Source organism: Danio rerio, chromosome 11 (assembly GCF_049306965.1).
Source record: "Danio rerio strain Tuebingen ecotype United States chromosome 11, GRCz12tu, whole genome shotgun sequence".
Lineage (NCBI taxonomy): Eukaryota > Metazoa > Chordata > Actinopteri > Cypriniformes > Danionidae > Danio > Danio rerio.
This window is the reverse complement of record NC_133186.1, coordinates 11,853,222-11,870,203: the sequence shown is the minus strand read 5'-3', so window position 1 is coordinate 11,870,203 and position 16,982 is coordinate 11,853,222. Positions and strand designations below refer to the sequence as shown.

The window sequence follows — 16,982 nt, the reverse complement described above, 5'->3', positions numbered from 1 at the left end:
AAACTTTCTAAGACTAGCTCGTACAGCAAATAGAGAGAGAGAGAGAGAGAGAGAGAGAGAGAGAGAGAGATAGAGAGAGAGAGAGAGAGAGAGAGAGAGGAGAGGAGAGAGGTGGAGTTCTGTTTATACAGTGAGTCATGAGTGTAAGTCACCCAGACTAATGCCTTCACAACAGACAGACAGAAAAGAACAGAACAAGCAAACCTGAAGTCATGCAGATGCATGCTTGTAGTAAATGCTCTAAAATATGTTTTGTTATATCTTAAAATAATTTAGGCTCTCTTATTGCAATGTCCAGTTGCAGCTTGTAGTGAAACTTTCCTAGATTCCAGCAGGCACCTTGATGTTCATTCATTAATTTGGCTTAGTCCCTTTATTAATCAGGGGTCAACACAGCAGAATGAACCACCAACTTATCTAGCATATGTTTTATGCAGCGGATGCCCTTACAGCTGCAACCCATCACTGGGAAACACCCATACACACTCATTCACAAACATACACCATGGACAATTTATCCTATGCCATTTACTTGTAGCGTATTTAGACTGTGGGAGAAACCCACGCAAAAATGGGGAGAACATGCAAACTCTACACAGAAATGCCAATTGTCCTAGCCAAGGCTCGAACCAGCAACCTTCTTGCTGTAAAACGATCGTACTACCCACTGCACCACCCACCTTGATGTTAAAAAAACATCAAAAGTTTGATGTCAAAATGACATCAGATTGACAACTCACATGGACATCTCATGTTTTGTATCTCTAAAATGCATATAAACTACCTCGATGTCCAAACAACATCAAATAGACACCTAACATTGGCGTCAAAAATCTATTTACAGGACAGTCCTGTAATTGATTTTTGATGCCAATGTTACATGTAAATTTTATGTTGTTTTGACATCAAGATGGTTTACATGCATTATAGGGATACAAAATTCCAGCATAAAATGGAAATGTTCGAACTGAAGCCTTCAGATGAATAACAACATTTCTCATATTATAATACATTTGGGGTCATTATTTTGGTGGTCAAAAGGGCATTAATGTGTGGATGTCAAATGTATGTCAAGGTTTGACATCAAATCAATTAGCATTTTTGATGTAATTTTGACATAAGGTGCCTGCTGGGATAGTTATCTGCAACGCTTGATTCTGATTGGTCAACAGCAGTCAAATATGTCTTTATAATGACCTCCAGATTGAACAATGTGAGTGCCAGTACATTTTTATTACGTTTAATTTACATTTTTCCCCTTTCCAGAGTTTGTTTTATGATAACTCAAACATCCAATTTAGTTTGCTCTAACAAAGTTTCAAAATATCTGTTCTTGAGAACAGAAATTTTACCCCACCTCTATTGTTCATCAGTGAGGTTTCCAAGTTGAAGCAAAGTTAAGAGGGTGGTGGTGAAAGGTTTAGATGATGTCACATCCCCCTTCAGGGAGCCGACAATCAAGAAAAATCCTCTGCAAACATCAGCAGACACATGCTAATGCAGTGTAACACCACCACCCATGCCACCTAGATTGAATAAATAACCAAATAACAGACTTCAACATCAAGCGCGTGTTTTTAAAAAGGCTGCTAAATTACAAACCTTAAAACAAACACAATACTTTGAAGCTCCTGGCCTGTTGTTGCTCAGTGCTCTACTAGTGAATGCACTCCATTCATTACTTGTGCTTGCTTAGACAAGCATAGCAATGACCAAATAACAATATGATCACCTTAGCAACACCCTGGGAACCAAACAACCATAGAAGTTTGCCAGAAACATTTTATACAGGCAATGAGAAATCATAATTTCTTCAGACTCTATACTTTATGCATATGACATATAAACAGTGGTGTAAAGTACAAATTACAAATACTCAAATTGCTGTAATTGAATAGTTTTTCTCAGGGATTGTAATTACTGAGTAGTTTTTAAATGTGAACATTCACTTTCCCTTGAGTACATTTTTAATGCTGTATGGGTACTATTACTCCTCTACTTTCCTTTAACCTGTAGTCACTACTTTATTTTTTCTTGTCTGTAGAAAAATAAATTCTAGGATTCATGTTTAAGATTTTGGATCAAAGTTGGATTTTGATCACTTTCCAACACAACCTAAAATCAATCAAATATCAATATCATTTGATGATCTAAATAACATTGTAGATGCTGGCTAGACATAGAATTTTTGTCATGTGACGTCACAACCTCAATCCTTATCTATTATCCAGATTAACTATTATTGCCTTATCAATTAACCAATCTAGTCTTATGACGATGTGTGCCTGCTGGGCAATAACTAAATACATTACAGAATTTTCCGTTTACACACACTCTGCTTTTTATAGCATAATACTCACTAATCTTGAGTAACTTTGAAAGGTCTACTTTTTACTCGTACTTTGAGTAATATTTAATACTCTACTTGCACTACATTTTTAAGCGAAGTTTGGTACTTTTAAATACAGATGATTTTTAAGTACTCGTTCCAGCACTGCATTTAAACTATAGCCACGAAAACAAGTGTTTCAAGCTTAAATAACACTGCACAACATAAATAAGCTCATCCTAATCCTTGTACGAAGAAACAGAATTTTTTTTTTTTATCGATGTGATTGAATTATTACATGATGTCATTATGCATAATATTTGGATCGGATGTAGTTGAACAAAAAATTATTAGCTCTGCTGTGAAATTTGTATCCTTTTTTAAATTTTACAAAGTGCTGTTTTGTGTTAAAATGTGTTTTGTATGTTAATTTTTCCTTTAACTGTATTAATTTCTAATACTCAAAATATATGAAATATGAAATACATAATACAATAATAGGCGGTGCAGTGGCGCAGTAGGTAGTGCTGTCGCCTCACAGCAAGAAGGTCGCTGGTTCGAACCTCGGCTCAGTTGGTGTTTCTGTGTGGAGTTTGCATGTTCTCCCTACCTTAGCGTGGGTTTCCTCCGGGTGCTCCAGTTTCCCCCGAAGACATGTGTTACAGGTGAATTGGATAGGCTAAATTGTCCGTAGTGTATGAGTGTGAATGTGTGTGTGGATGTTTCCCAGAGATGGGTTGCGGCTGGAAGGTCATCCGCTGCGTAAAAACTTGCTGGATAAGTTGGCGGTTCATTCCGCTGTGGTGACCCCGGAAAATGAATGAATAAATAATACAATAATATATGATTATTCTAAAAAAAGTGTTTTAATCATTCATTTATTAATATATTTAATTTTATATGGCATAAAGTTAATAAAGGTCAGTGAGATAGTAAAGGTGGAAAATGTACATAAAAGGAACTAAATTATTAAAAGCAAAAACTTACCTATGTCTATTAATTATCATACAACCAACAATGTAATGTGTGCAATAAACATGCAACAAAAACTAGAAAAATAATTTATTTAATTTAATTTAAAATGTGTGTTTTAAAGGAATATACCATATATATATATATATATATATATATATATATATATATATATATATATATATATATATATATATATATATATATATATAAAAAACAAGCTACAAAACAAGTGTTTTTTTTTTTGTTTGTTTTAAAAGGTTTTTTTTTTCACAGCTGCAGCCTACAAAGCAATTCTTGTGATGTTTGTTTTTTCCTGACTGCATGATCAAAAATAAATAAAACTTTTCTGCGTCCACTTATTACTGGGTTTGCATCTTTGTTCTGTTCCAAACTGACAAAGGGAGTAGAATTGGCACACATCCACAGACACACAAACACACATGTGTGTGTGTCAGAGTGCCTTCAACCCTACTGCACTCCCTTCATTGAAATCTCAAGGGTGAGAACATTGCAGGAGTTCATACAGACACAGAGACATTCTTTTGCAGTTTCCTCACTAGGGTGGAAACTGAACCCTTGTCCTGGAGTCTCAACATTGCTGAAGGTTGCAGAAGGGTCTGGCACAAACCCTCACTCCCCCCTCCCGTCCACAAAGGGCAAGACCCGCCCCCAAGCAACATCTCTATAAGAGAGCAAAGTGGAGCTCGAAGGCACCAATCCTCTTCAGGACAACTGCATCCATCCACCATGTCGATCTCTATCCAAACGACATCCTCCAAAGGTCCCAGGAGCATGACCTCAGGGTCCATAATCACCAAGACTCTGAGGAGCTCCGCAGCCTTTCCTCAAAAGGCCCACAGCGTGTATGGAGGCAGCTTTGGAGGAAGCACTCGCATCTCTACCACCAGAATTGGAGGCGGTGGAGGATATGGTTTTGGTGGAGGACACGGTGGAGGATATGGAGGAGGATATGGTGGAGGATACAGCTCTGGATTCATCCACGGAGGGGATGGTGACCATTACCAGCTGAATGAGAAGGCCACCATGCAAAACCTGAATGATCGTCTGGCGTCCTACCTGGATAAGGTGCGCTCCCTAGAGGCTGCCAATGCCACTCTGGAGAGGCAGATCCGTGAGTACTATGAGAAGAAGGGGCCAGTCGCAGAGAGGGACTACAGCCACTTCTGGAACACCATCAAAGACCTGAAGGACAAGGTACAGTGATGATGTCTGAATGAATATGAAGCAAGATTAACAAATCAAGTGCACTAGTTGCTAAATAATAGATTGCACAATATATACCCCTTGAGAATCTGTGTATAACCATAAATACTGTTCTCATATAAAAGATAGTTACAAAAGACAGAAATTCTGACCCATTTGGCATAAGATAGTGCCGTTTAAAAACACTGTGCCCCATTACTTAAAGTCATGTCAATGCTTTTTTTTATTACAGATCAAAAATGCTACCATCCACAACGCCAACATCCTCCTGCAGATTGACAACTCTAAGCTTGCTGCTGATGACTTCAGGATAAAGTAAGTTCTCTTTAATAATATTTGATACTCTGTAACCATACGGTATCATTAAAGTTTACATAAAATGGAAGTTACTTTTTCTCACATCATGACATACATCCAATTGAGATGCTCCTGAAATGAGGCAAAAGTAGGATGGTACATGATTTTGTCCTATGGGAACTGATTGAATCAATAGAAGATGACTTTAGAAATTAAAAAAGCACTGATAAACATGTCACCAGAAGTAAAGAAAAGTAATTTTGAGGGGGAGTGAAGCATATGGTATTCAATAAAAAATCATCAGGGGAAATTATTTTTGATGAAATCCTTACGAACAAGTACTACAAAGAGTCAATTTTGGGATTATGTCAAAATTAAGAGATCGAACTTGTATAAAAAAATGATCCTCATCCTGCCTCTCCACCAATCAGATTCGAGCATGAGTTGGTAATGCGCCAATCTGTGGAGGCTGACATCGCCAACCTGCGCCGCTTGCTGGACCAGACGACACTGACAAAGGCCGACCTGGAGATGCAGATCGAGGGTATGCAAGATGAACTGGCCTTTATGAAGAAGAACCACCAGGAGGTTTGTAATGACAGCTTGCTGTATGTGAAAGGTTTTTTGTTTGTTTGTTTGTTTGTTTGTTTGTTTTTTGCCTCACGATGCTTAACTTTTGTGTGTTTACAGGACTTGGCTGCACTGAGGTCTCAGCTGACTGGCACAGTGAACGTCGAGGTCGATGCTGCTCCTCAACAAGATCTGAACAAGGTTCTGGAGGAGATTCGCGCTCATTACGAGAACATCATTCAGAAACATCGCAGGGAACAGGAAGACTGGTTCAAAGACAAGGTAAGAAGCTGTAAATTTAAGCTGAAAGATGAGAAATGCTCTTACTTATAATGTGTGTTTCTGTCTTATTTTTAGTCGGCAGGTTTGAGCAAAGAAGTGGCCATCAGCACAGAGACCATACAAACAACAAAGACACAGATCACAGATCTACGACGCACCTTGCAAGGCCTGGAGATCGAACTACAGTCCCAACTCAGCATGGTGAGGCAATAATGGAATGCAGGAAGTGTATGGGGGAGAGAGAGCGAGATTACACTATCTAAACTAAAAGCAGCAAAGGTTTACGTAAGAATTTGAGGAAACATGCCAAGAAGAGGACACAGAAAGGGAGGCAAAGATATATAAAAAAACAGATGTAGCAGAGGGGGAGATATGTCAAGAATGCTTTGTTTCGTAAATTCCTCCAAATCCTAGGATATTGGAAAAAGTGCTCTGAAAGTAATTGTGGGCTTTTCTGATAACCAGTATGTATAAAGGGATAGTTCACCCAAAAAATACACTAACAATATTATTTACACATACAACATCATTTATATTGACCTATTCCTGCATGTCTCATTACTCACGCAGAAAGCAGCACTGGAGAACTCACTGGGAGACACAGAGGCTAGGTACAGCGCTATGCTAGCAGGCTACCAGAACCAAATCAACATGCTGGAAGCAGAGTTGGCTCAGTTGAGAGCTAGCATTGAGCAGCAGTCACGAGATTACATCTTGTTGCTGGACATCAAGACTCGTCTGGAGCAGGAGATCGCCACCTACAGGAGCCTCCTGGAAAACCAGGACATTAAGTAAGTTATTTGTCAAAAGCAGTGGTTCATAGATTACATTACAAATGTCATCGTAGAATTGTTTCACTAATGTATATTTTTCTTTGTCTTCTTCCAGGACTCAAGTACCAGGTGATGAACATTTCTCTTTACACACACATGTTGTGGGATGAACTGTTTTAGGTACTACTGTGAACTACGGTGCATTGCTGAATCCTGTCTCTCTCTGCTTTCAGGTGGAACTGTCACCATCACCACGACCACAACAGGAGGAACATCAGTCCAGCAGCGTTCATTCTAAAGGCTAAATAAAATGCTGAAAGCAATGCTTTATGAGACCACACACATAGATTTGAATCTGAATGTGTGCTGAAAGTGTTAGGGGAAAGTGTCACTGAAAGTAAAACGGATGTATTTTGTATTTTGTGTGTGTGTGATTAAACCTGTCTCTGAAAATAAAGCTGCTGTCAAGAATAATTTTTCAATTTTGCATTATTGTGTTCATTTATTTGAGAAACGTTCAATATTTTGAACCAAATACGAGTTCACATATTCACCATACCATATTTAGACCCCATGGAATTTACAATAAAATCTTTACTGTAAGGGGCAGCATGGTGGTGCACACCTAACAGCAAGAAGGTCGCTGGTTCGAGCCCCAATTGGGTCAGTTGGCATTTCTGTGTGGAGTTTGCATGTTCTCCCCTTGTTGGCGTAGGTTTCCTCTGGGTGCTCCAGTTTCCACCACAAGTCCAAAAACATGAGGTATAGGTGAACTGGGTAAGCTAAATTGTCCGTAGTGTATGTGTGTGAATGAGTGTGTATGGATGTTTCCCAGTGATGGGCTGCAGCTAGAAGGGCAGCCGCTGTGTAAAACATATGTTGATAAGTTGGCGGTTCATTCTGCTGTGGCGACCCCTGATCGATAAAGGGACTGAGCCAAAAAGTGAATGAATGAATGAATCTTTTCTGGAAATGCAAGAAATGAGAGACGGGGTCTTCTCAGTGTTACTCAAGGTTGCTTTCCATAACAGCCTCACAATAATATTGAATATGTTGCCTGGCAACAAATCCACTACAAAAGGAAGGTCAAAAAGCTGGCTGGCCATTGACTTCCTCTTTATCAGTAAAAACATTTGATAAACAATTGCAATTGTGTAAACTGGAACAATGAAAATGTAATGTATATGGAGAGGAAATTATGCAGAGACTGGAACATCTGGAAAGAAGTACATTTAATTACAAAAAAGTGATAAATGAAAAGGCTGATAACTTTGTGTGTTCTGTTTCTTGGCTTTAGTTGCAAATATTAACCACTTACGTGACATGCATGATATAACAGGTCTTATAATGACCAGTAATCTTCATAAAGACACGAGAACGATATGAGTTAGTGAAATCTATAGAGAAAATAGTCCAACACTAAGACTTAGATCTATGTCTCTACATGGAATGCAGACTCATTGGCAGACAAAGGTGTGGCATGATTTTAGCTCAAATACAGACTGATGAGATGTGCTGGGATTTCACTGTTTAATTTATATCGTTCTGTTGATATCAGGGAATGCTGCAGTATGAATCAGAGTTGAAATTGAGTTATCATCTGTCTAGAAAAAAAGAGCATCAAACAAGTTGCTGCAATCTGGCTGTCAGCTGGGTGTGGTGTGGCACTAACCAAAAAATGAGTGGTAGTGCATAACTCGGTATGTCTTTAATCTATGGTATAACCAAATTGTATATATCAAAGTACTTCAGAATACCTGTTTACAGCCCATTCTCACTCTGAAGAGGAATTAATTCATGGTTTTTAGTTTTGTTTTTTACTTTTAAATTTAGGCATTTAGCAGATACTTTAATCCAAAGTGATTTACAATGAAGGTGATTCATAATATTCATTAAAAGTCTATTGTTTATTTATTTATTTATTTTGCCATATTGAGCTGAAGTCTTTTATCCTTTCGGAAATGTCCTTCAATCAGTGTGAGAACTAGCTCCTGTAAGATCATACAAATAACAGGAGAAAGATAGAGCTGTGATGCTTTAGCATTGCAATGGGGAAAATAAATGAAAACATGAAAATAAATATCTTTAAACGATGAGACCCAGCAATGTAAATGAAAATGGGTCCAAGGAATGATCCTTGAGGTACTCCTGTGAGCAGCCTTGGATATCCTCTCATCTCCAGGCAACCTTGAAATGTCATGTTGTAAGAAGGATTATAATAGCTGGAAAGAGCTATCGGTTACTTTAATCTTAATACAAAAAGGTTTGCTTACACGTGTTAATGTAACATTTTGCTTTTGTACAGGAATCATAATCACAATGCATCACACTTAAATGTTAAATGTTGATGTTCATGCCCAGTGAGAAAAAATATGTGCTAATAGATATCTGCACACTCGGGGACTTTATGCACAAACACATTTGTTATCAAACACAAACTGCTCTCATACAGCTCAACAACAGCCAAGACGTTACTGCTACTGTTTTGGAAAGAAAAGGGAGTCCTCTCCATGTAAACTATGGCTTGGAGAAATGACCTCTACTCTACATTTGGAGCATATTAGGTAATGTTTAAAAAAAACTTGAGCAATTTGACATCCTTTTATTTGTTAGCTTGACAAAAACCTTGTGGACTAATATATAATTTCATATAATGTTTTAATATTCCTTTTTAGTATACGCTGTTGTTCAAACAGGGTTTTGTTTACAAGTTTTGGGGAAAGACTTGTTGTGTGGGTGGGTTTTCATTTATCATCTTTTTTTTTTCAATTTTATTTGTTTCTCTTTCCTTGATTATGTAATATGTCGATAACGTAAAACAGAGAATCATTTTCCTAAATCTTTGTTTTCAATAAAAAAACTTATTTGACAAACATGAACTGCAGGCTTTGACCTGCTCCGTCTCCGACCTGGGCCGGTTCACCCCTCCCCAATTGGGTCAGTTGGCATTTCTGTGTGGAGTTTGCATGTTCTCCCCTTGTTGGCGTAGGTTTCCTCTGGGTGCTCCAGTTTCCACCACAAGTCCAAAAACATGAGGTATAGGTGAACTGGGTAAGCTAAATTGTCCGTAGTGTATGTGTGTGAATGAGTGTGTATGGATGTTTCCCAGTGATGGGCTGCAGCTAGAAGGGCAGCCGCTGTGTAAAACATATGTTGATAAGTTGGCGGTTCATTCTGCTGTGGCGACCCCTGATCGATAAAGGGACTGAGCCAAAAAGTGAATGAATGAATGAATCTTTTCTGGAAATGCAAGAAATGAGAGACGGGGTCTTCTCAGTGTTACTCAAGGTTGCTTTCCATAACAGCCTCACAATAATATTGAATATGTTGCCTGGCAACAAATCCACTACAAAAGGAAGGTCAAAAAGCTGGCTGGCCATTGACTTCCTCTTTATCAGTAAAAACATTTGATAAACAATTGCAATTGTGTAAACTGGAACAATGAAAATGTAATGTATATGGAGAGGAAATTATGCAGAGACTGGAACATCTGGAAAGAAGTACATTTAATTACAAAAAAGTGATAAATGAAAAGGCTGATAACTTTGTGTGTTCTGTTTCTTGGCTTTAGTTGCAAATATTAACCACTTACGTGACATGCATGATATAACAGGTCTTATAATGACCAGTAATCTTCATAAAGACACGAGAACGATATGAGTTAGTGAAATCTATAGAGAAAATAGTCCAACACTAAGACTTAGATCTATGTCTCTACATGGAATGCAGACTCATTGGCAGACAAAGGTGTGGCATGATTTTAGCTCAAATACAGACTGATGAGATGTGCTGGGATTTCACTGTTTAATTTATATCGTTCTGTTGATATCAGGGAATGCTGCAGTATGAATCAGAGTTGAAATTGAGTTATCATCTGTCTAGAAAAAAAGAGCATCAAACAAGTTGCTGCAATCTGGCTGTCAGCTGGGTGTGGTGTGGCACTAACCAAAAAATGAGTGGTAGTGCATAACTCGGTATGTCTTTAATCTATGGTATAACCAAATTGTATATATCAAAGTACTTCAGAATACCTGTTTACAGCCCATTCTCACTCTGAAGAGGAATTAATTCATGGTTTTTAGTTTTGTTTTTTACTTTTAAATTTAGGCATTTAGCAGATACTTTAATCCAAAGTGATTTACAATGAAGGTGATTCATAATATTCATTAAAAGTCTATTGTTTATTTATTTATTTATTTTGCCATATTGAGCTGAAGTCTTTTATCCTTTCGGAAATGTCCTTCAATCAGTGTGAGAACTAGCTCCTGTAAGATCATACAAATAACAGGAGAAAGATAGAGCTGTGATGCTTTAGCATTGCAATGGGGAAAATAAATGAAAACATGAAAATAAATATCTTTAAACGATGAGACCCAGCAATGTAAATGAAAATGGGTCCAAGGAATGATCCTTGAGGTACTCCTGTGAGCAGCCTTGGATATTCTCTCATCTCCAGGCAACCTTGAAATGTCATGTTGTAAGAAGGATTATAATAGCTGGAAAGAGCTATCGGTTACTTTAATCTTAAAACAAAAGGGTTTGCTTACCCGTGTTAATGTAACATTGTGCTTTTGTACAGGAATCACAATCACAATGCATCACACTTGAATGTTAAATGTTGATGTTCATGCCCAGTGAGAAAAAAATATGTGCTACTAGATATCTGCACACTCGGGGACTTTATGCACAAACACATTTGTTGTCAAACACAAACTGCTCTCATACAGCTCAACAACAGCCAAGACGTTACTGCTACTGTTTTGGAAAGAAAAGGGAGTCCTCTGCATGTAAACTATAGCTTGTAGAAATTACCTCTACTCTACATTTAGAGCATATTAGGTAATGTTTAAAAAAACTTGAGCAATTTGACAAGATCTGACATCCTTTTATTTGTTAGCTTGACAAAAACCTTGTGGACTAATATATAATTTCATGTAATGTTTTAATATTCCTTTTTTAGTATACGCTGTTGTTCAAACAGGGTTTTGTAAACAAGTTTTGGGGAATGGCTTGTTGTGTGGGTGGGTTTTCATTTATCATCTTTTTTTTTTTTCAATTTTATTTGTTTCTCTTTCCTTGATTATGTAATATGTCGATAACGTAAAACAGAGAATCATTTTCCTAAATCTTTGTTTTCAATAAAAAACTTATTTGACAAACATGAACTGCATTATTTGACTGCATGATTTAAAAGACAGAAATTTAGATTTAAGAAAAATATCTGCAGAGTCCTAAAATACAGTTTAAACTGTTAAAAAAGGGCCCTGAAATCTATAAACAGCATTGATATCTGAGATAATGTATGATAGTCATAAACAGAAAAAAAGCTTTCTCTTTCTTTATTGCATTGTTCATGTTTAAAACTGTCTCCAAAGAGGTTTACAATGCTTTAAATGAGGAGTTGCAAGCAGCACCCTTTATATTATATTATAACTGATGGCCACTTTATAGGATTCAAAAGTGATGTTTCTAAATCAAACACTCAACAATTTTATCACCTTTGAAACGTAACCATTGTATTAAATAAAACAACACATTATTATATTATTTACAAATGTTTATAAGGTTTTATATAATGATCTGTGCAATGTTTGAAGTAAACATTGGAGAAAAAGGTTATTAGCATTGTCAGACAGAATCTGTGGACTTTTATTATTGCTGTTTTAAAGCAGAATTTGGCAATAAATACATTGTTACACAAACTTATTGTTAAAACCCAATTTAAGGTTTCTCAAATATTACATCCAAATTAAAGGTAAATAAAAAATACTTTAAAGATGGATTGTAAATCATGTAAAACTTTGCATATTATTTGATGATAATGCTGCAATAAATATAAAACTTATTAAATGTATATTGCATTTGCCAAAGTAAATAAATCTGTAGAAATTTACAGCTGGATCTTTGCACTTTTGCAACATAAACTCGCATTTCAAAGCGATTCAGCCATCTTTCATAAAGGGCACAGCCTTCTGTAGAAGTTCAGTTATCCTGAATTGACCTAATGTAATTATTAAGGGCATCATTTTTGGGAGTGTAAAATGGAACAATAATTTATAAACCTATAGGTTTAGGCTACAAAAGGCCATGACCATGCCTGCACAGTGCCTCCCAACCCCATTTCAAATATCTATTTTACAACTTAAAAGGTTAGATCGCCCATGAATTAAATTTCTAATAAATTTATGAATTTCTCTCTGTTGAACACAAAACAAGATATTTGACTATATAAGACTGTCAAATCCATAAAAAAAAATAATTACTATAATATGATGTCAGTTGCTGTTTTTTTTTTCTCAAGATGCTTCAGTCTCTTTCTTTGTGCTCAACAGAAGAAAAAAATCTCAAACAGGTTTAGGCCTAATAAAGGGTGAGTAAATTACAGACTTTTCCATTTTAAGTAAACATTTTAAAACATATATTTCACACAATAAAAAGCAAATAAAAAGTCTGCGTCTCTCTGTGTCGCTCAGGCTGCACTGCAGTGTCTATTCACAGGCGCGATCCCACTACTGATCTGCACGGGGGCTTTGACCTGCTCCGTCTCCGACCTGGGCCGGTTCACCCCTCCTTAGACGACCTGGTGATCCCAAGCTCCCTCGGGAGAACCATATCTATACCGAACTTAGTGCGGACTCCCGATCGACATAGTCCACTGCAGCCCAGAAGCCCTGAGCTCAAGCCATCCGCAGCCTCAGCCTCCCAGTAACTTGGATTACAGGCGCGCGCCACTGAACCCGGCGAGAGCTGAGAGAATCAGAGCTGTGAAAAATCTGATCATCACAGCGACCTCTAGTGGAGGAAAACTGATGTCTGCTAATGTTATGCTTATTGTCCAAGATAACCAACTTTTTTTGGTTTTTATCTAAAGTTGAGTGGTAAATAAATTAGTAGCTATATCAAATAGATTTTGCAATTAGCATAACACACTAAATCAAGCGATCAAACCACTGCTTAAACTCTCTAAATTTCCATCAGATAAATACCATTCAATATTGTTTGGTTTTTACTCATTTAAGGACACGTACAATAAACAATGATTCCTTTTCCATTTGAAAATAGGTTTGAATATAATTAGGCTATGTAAAGTAGCCTATCTAATTTACATTTTTTTAAACACTTTTTAATTATCTGAAAAAAGTTAAACTTAAAAACAGGCTGAGAAAAAATAATTAGGAATTCCCTTTAATAAAGTTTGTTATTAAACAAGAATTAAACTATAGAGGGACCTGTTTAATCTACAGTACTACCTTTTGTCCAAAAAACTGCAGTCAATTAGAGTCTCCATGCAGGCAAGGTGGAGACCCCATCTTATTATTACTCTAAAACTGAACTGCTATAACTTAAAGACAATTTTTTTAAGTTTTATGGACAGATAGACTGAGAGTGAGTTCAGAAGATCCAACACGTCAAGTCAAAGCCATGATGGTGAGGAAAGACACCTTAAAAGTTAGACTCATAATAAACTCCCAAAGCTACTGCCACACATCAGAAGATAAATTCTTTTGACAGTACTAATGAAAGTTGTGGGTCCCTACATTTCCATTTTTGGACCGTTTTACCAGCAAATGAATCTTGAATGCACCAATAAGCAAGGCAATTTTTACTTCCTTTTAAACAAATTACATCACTTAAGAATGAGCATAAACTAAATTAATATTTGTTATGAAAATAAATGTATTTTGAAATTGTTAAAAAATTAAAATTTTTCTTGAGAATTATAATTATGCATGCACTAGATCATTATTTAGGCTATGATTTTTTAATTGTGTTTTGTCCATAAGGGTTTTCATGTTGTGTTGCTTTGTGGTTTTTATTTCACATGCTATAGTGTACTAAATATGTCTCCAGCATTAGGCCTAAATAAATGATTAAAGTGATGATGGCTTATGTTTTGATTATTTTAATAGAGTAGTTTGTTTAAATGGTCAAAGAACACAAATAAAAAGTCTGCGTCTCTCTGTGTCGCTCAGGCTGCACTGCAGTGTCTATTCACAGGTGCGAACCCACTACTGATCAGCACGGGGGCTTTGACCTGCTCCGTCTCCGACCTGGGCCGGTTCACCCCTCTTTAGACGACCTGGTGATCCTGAGCTCCCTCAGGAGCACCATATCGACACTGAACTTAGTGCGGACTCCCGATCGACATAATACACTGCAGTCCAGAAGCCCTGAGCTCAAGCGATCCGCAGACTCAGCCTCCTAGTAACTTGGATTACAGGCGCGCGCCACTGAACCCGGCGAGAGCTGAGAGAATCAGAGCTGTGGAGAATCTGATCATCACAGCGACCTCTAGTGGAGGAAAACTGATGTCTGCTAATGTTATGCTCATAGTCCAAGATAACCCCCTTTTTTTGGTGTTTATCAAAAGTTGAGTGGTAGATAAATTAGTAGCTATATCAAATAGATTTAGCAATTAGCATAACACACTAAATCAAGCGATCAAACAACTGCTTAAACTCTCTAAATTTCCATCAGATAAATACCATTCAATATTGTTTGGTGTTTACTCATTTATGGACACGTTCAATCACCAATGATTCATTTTCCGTTTGAAAATAGGTTTGAAAATTATCATGTAAAGTAGCCTATCTAATTTACATTTTTTAAACACTGTAATTAAAAACACAGAATAAATGACATAATAAATTTAATTAGAATTACACACAGTATATGCATAATTATTATACCCCCTTTTATGATCACATTTACACTTGTATTTCATTAGTTTTATCAATTGCAATTTTATAATATCTAGGCTATTATTCATTTTGTTTATAAGTTTTCACTAAAAAGCGATTTTTACTGGGATTGAGCATGATTTTGCATTCATAACCGAGCAGTATTCATTTAACAGCTAGAATGATCTAAAAACAAAATGTAATTTGCACTCAGATGTTAAAAACAGATAAATGTCCACAAGAAAGAAGCAAAAGAAACTTCCAAATACAAGCCAAACTACTGGATAAAAGATCCAGGGCAATTATTAAGAAAATAAAAATAAACTAAAAACAGGCTGAGAAAAAAAAATAGGAATTTCATTTAATAATTTTTTTGTTAAACAAGAATTAAACTATAGGAGGACCTGTTTAATCAGTACTACCTTTTGTCCAAAAAGCTGCAGTCAATTAGAGTTTCCATGCAGACGTACAAAGTGCAGACCCCCATCTTCTGAACTGCAATAACTTAGATAAAGACAATTTTTTAAAAGCTTTATGGACAGATAGACTGAGAGTGAGTTTAGAAGATTCAGCACCAGCTCAAGTCAAAGCCATGATGATAAAGAAAGACACCTTTCAGGGTAAACATTAGACTTATAACATGAACTCCCAAAGCTACTGCCACATATCAGAAGATAAATTCTTTTGACAGTAATACTAACTAAAAATTGTGGGTCCCCCTCCATTTCCATTTATAGACCATTTTACCAGCAAATGAGTCTTGAATGCACAAATAAGCAAGCAATTTTTACTTCCTTTTAAACAAAATACATCACTTAATAATGAGCATAGATGAAATTAATATTTGTTATGAAAAGTATGTATTTGGAATGGGATTTTTTTTATTTTATTTTTTTAGACACGCACCACTAAACCCAGCGAGAACTGAGAGAATCAGAGCTGTGGAGAATCTGGTCATCACAGCGACCTCTAGAGGCGTAAAACTGAATGTTTGCTACCGTTATGCTAATAGTCCAAGATAACCTCCATTTTGGTAGTTTATCAAGAATTTACTGGTAAATCAATTAGTAGCTACATCAAATAGATTTAGCAATTATAACCCACAAAATCGAGCAAAAAGCAGCCTCCCAGTAGCTTGGATTACAGGCGCGCGCTTCTAAACCCATCAAGAACTGCATCAGAGCTGTGGAGAATCTGATTGTCACAGTGATCTCTAGTGGAGGAAAACTGAATACTATTAGGCCTCTGGTGGAGGAAAACTGACTGGAAAGGATAAACTAAAGCTTTGCTACTATTTTCAAATTTTCAATTTAAGTTACATTGCATCTACTTGCCTGCTAATTCTCATTAGATTATAAGTAGACTGTTAGGTTGGGGTAAGGATTAGTGTAAATTGACATGTACATGCAAAGTTTCTTAAAGTCAGTTATAGATATTAAGCAGACAGTCTACTCATACTAAAATGGACCATCAAAATAAAGTGTTACCCATGCTTTTGCTAGCACCTATGAATAGCCTACTTTAATTTAGAAACAGCTTCTAACCACGTTTTAACCACTGCACCAAAAAACAAAAAATAAATAAATAAAAAATATAATTAAATATAAAATTCTAAACCAGGCACTAAAATTTTCAGGCTGGTCTGTGTGACCTGTAAAAGGGTGGTGAAACTGCCACAGATGATCTCACATCACCTCAGGGAGTTACCTGTCAGCCAAATCCTTCTTTATTATTATTAAGATGGTGAGTTTATAAAACCCATATCCTTGCATGACTGGCTCAACCTCCTATTTCTGCCTCTAACTGTTAAATGGATTTCCTCTGCTGGCACAACATGCAATAAAAAATGCA

General features: G+C 36.6%; 1 protein-coding gene across 2 annotated transcripts; it reads left to right on the top strand.

Moving 5' to 3' along the window:
* The first annotated feature begins 4,013 nt into the window (after positions 1–4,013).
* krt94 (keratin 94) lies at positions 4,014–6,924 on the top strand. 2 transcript variants are annotated; one of them, NM_001077454.1, is given in 8 exon segments: positions 4,020–4,519; positions 4,761–4,843; positions 5,257–5,413; positions 5,516–5,677; positions 5,753–5,878; positions 6,248–6,468; positions 6,566–6,579; positions 6,684–6,918. In NM_001077454.1, coding segments are annotated over 8 exon segments (1,296 nt in total). In that variant the 5' UTR covers positions 4,020–4,051; the 3' UTR covers positions 6,749–6,918.
* The last annotated feature ends 10,058 nt before the right edge of the window (positions 6,925–16,982 follow it).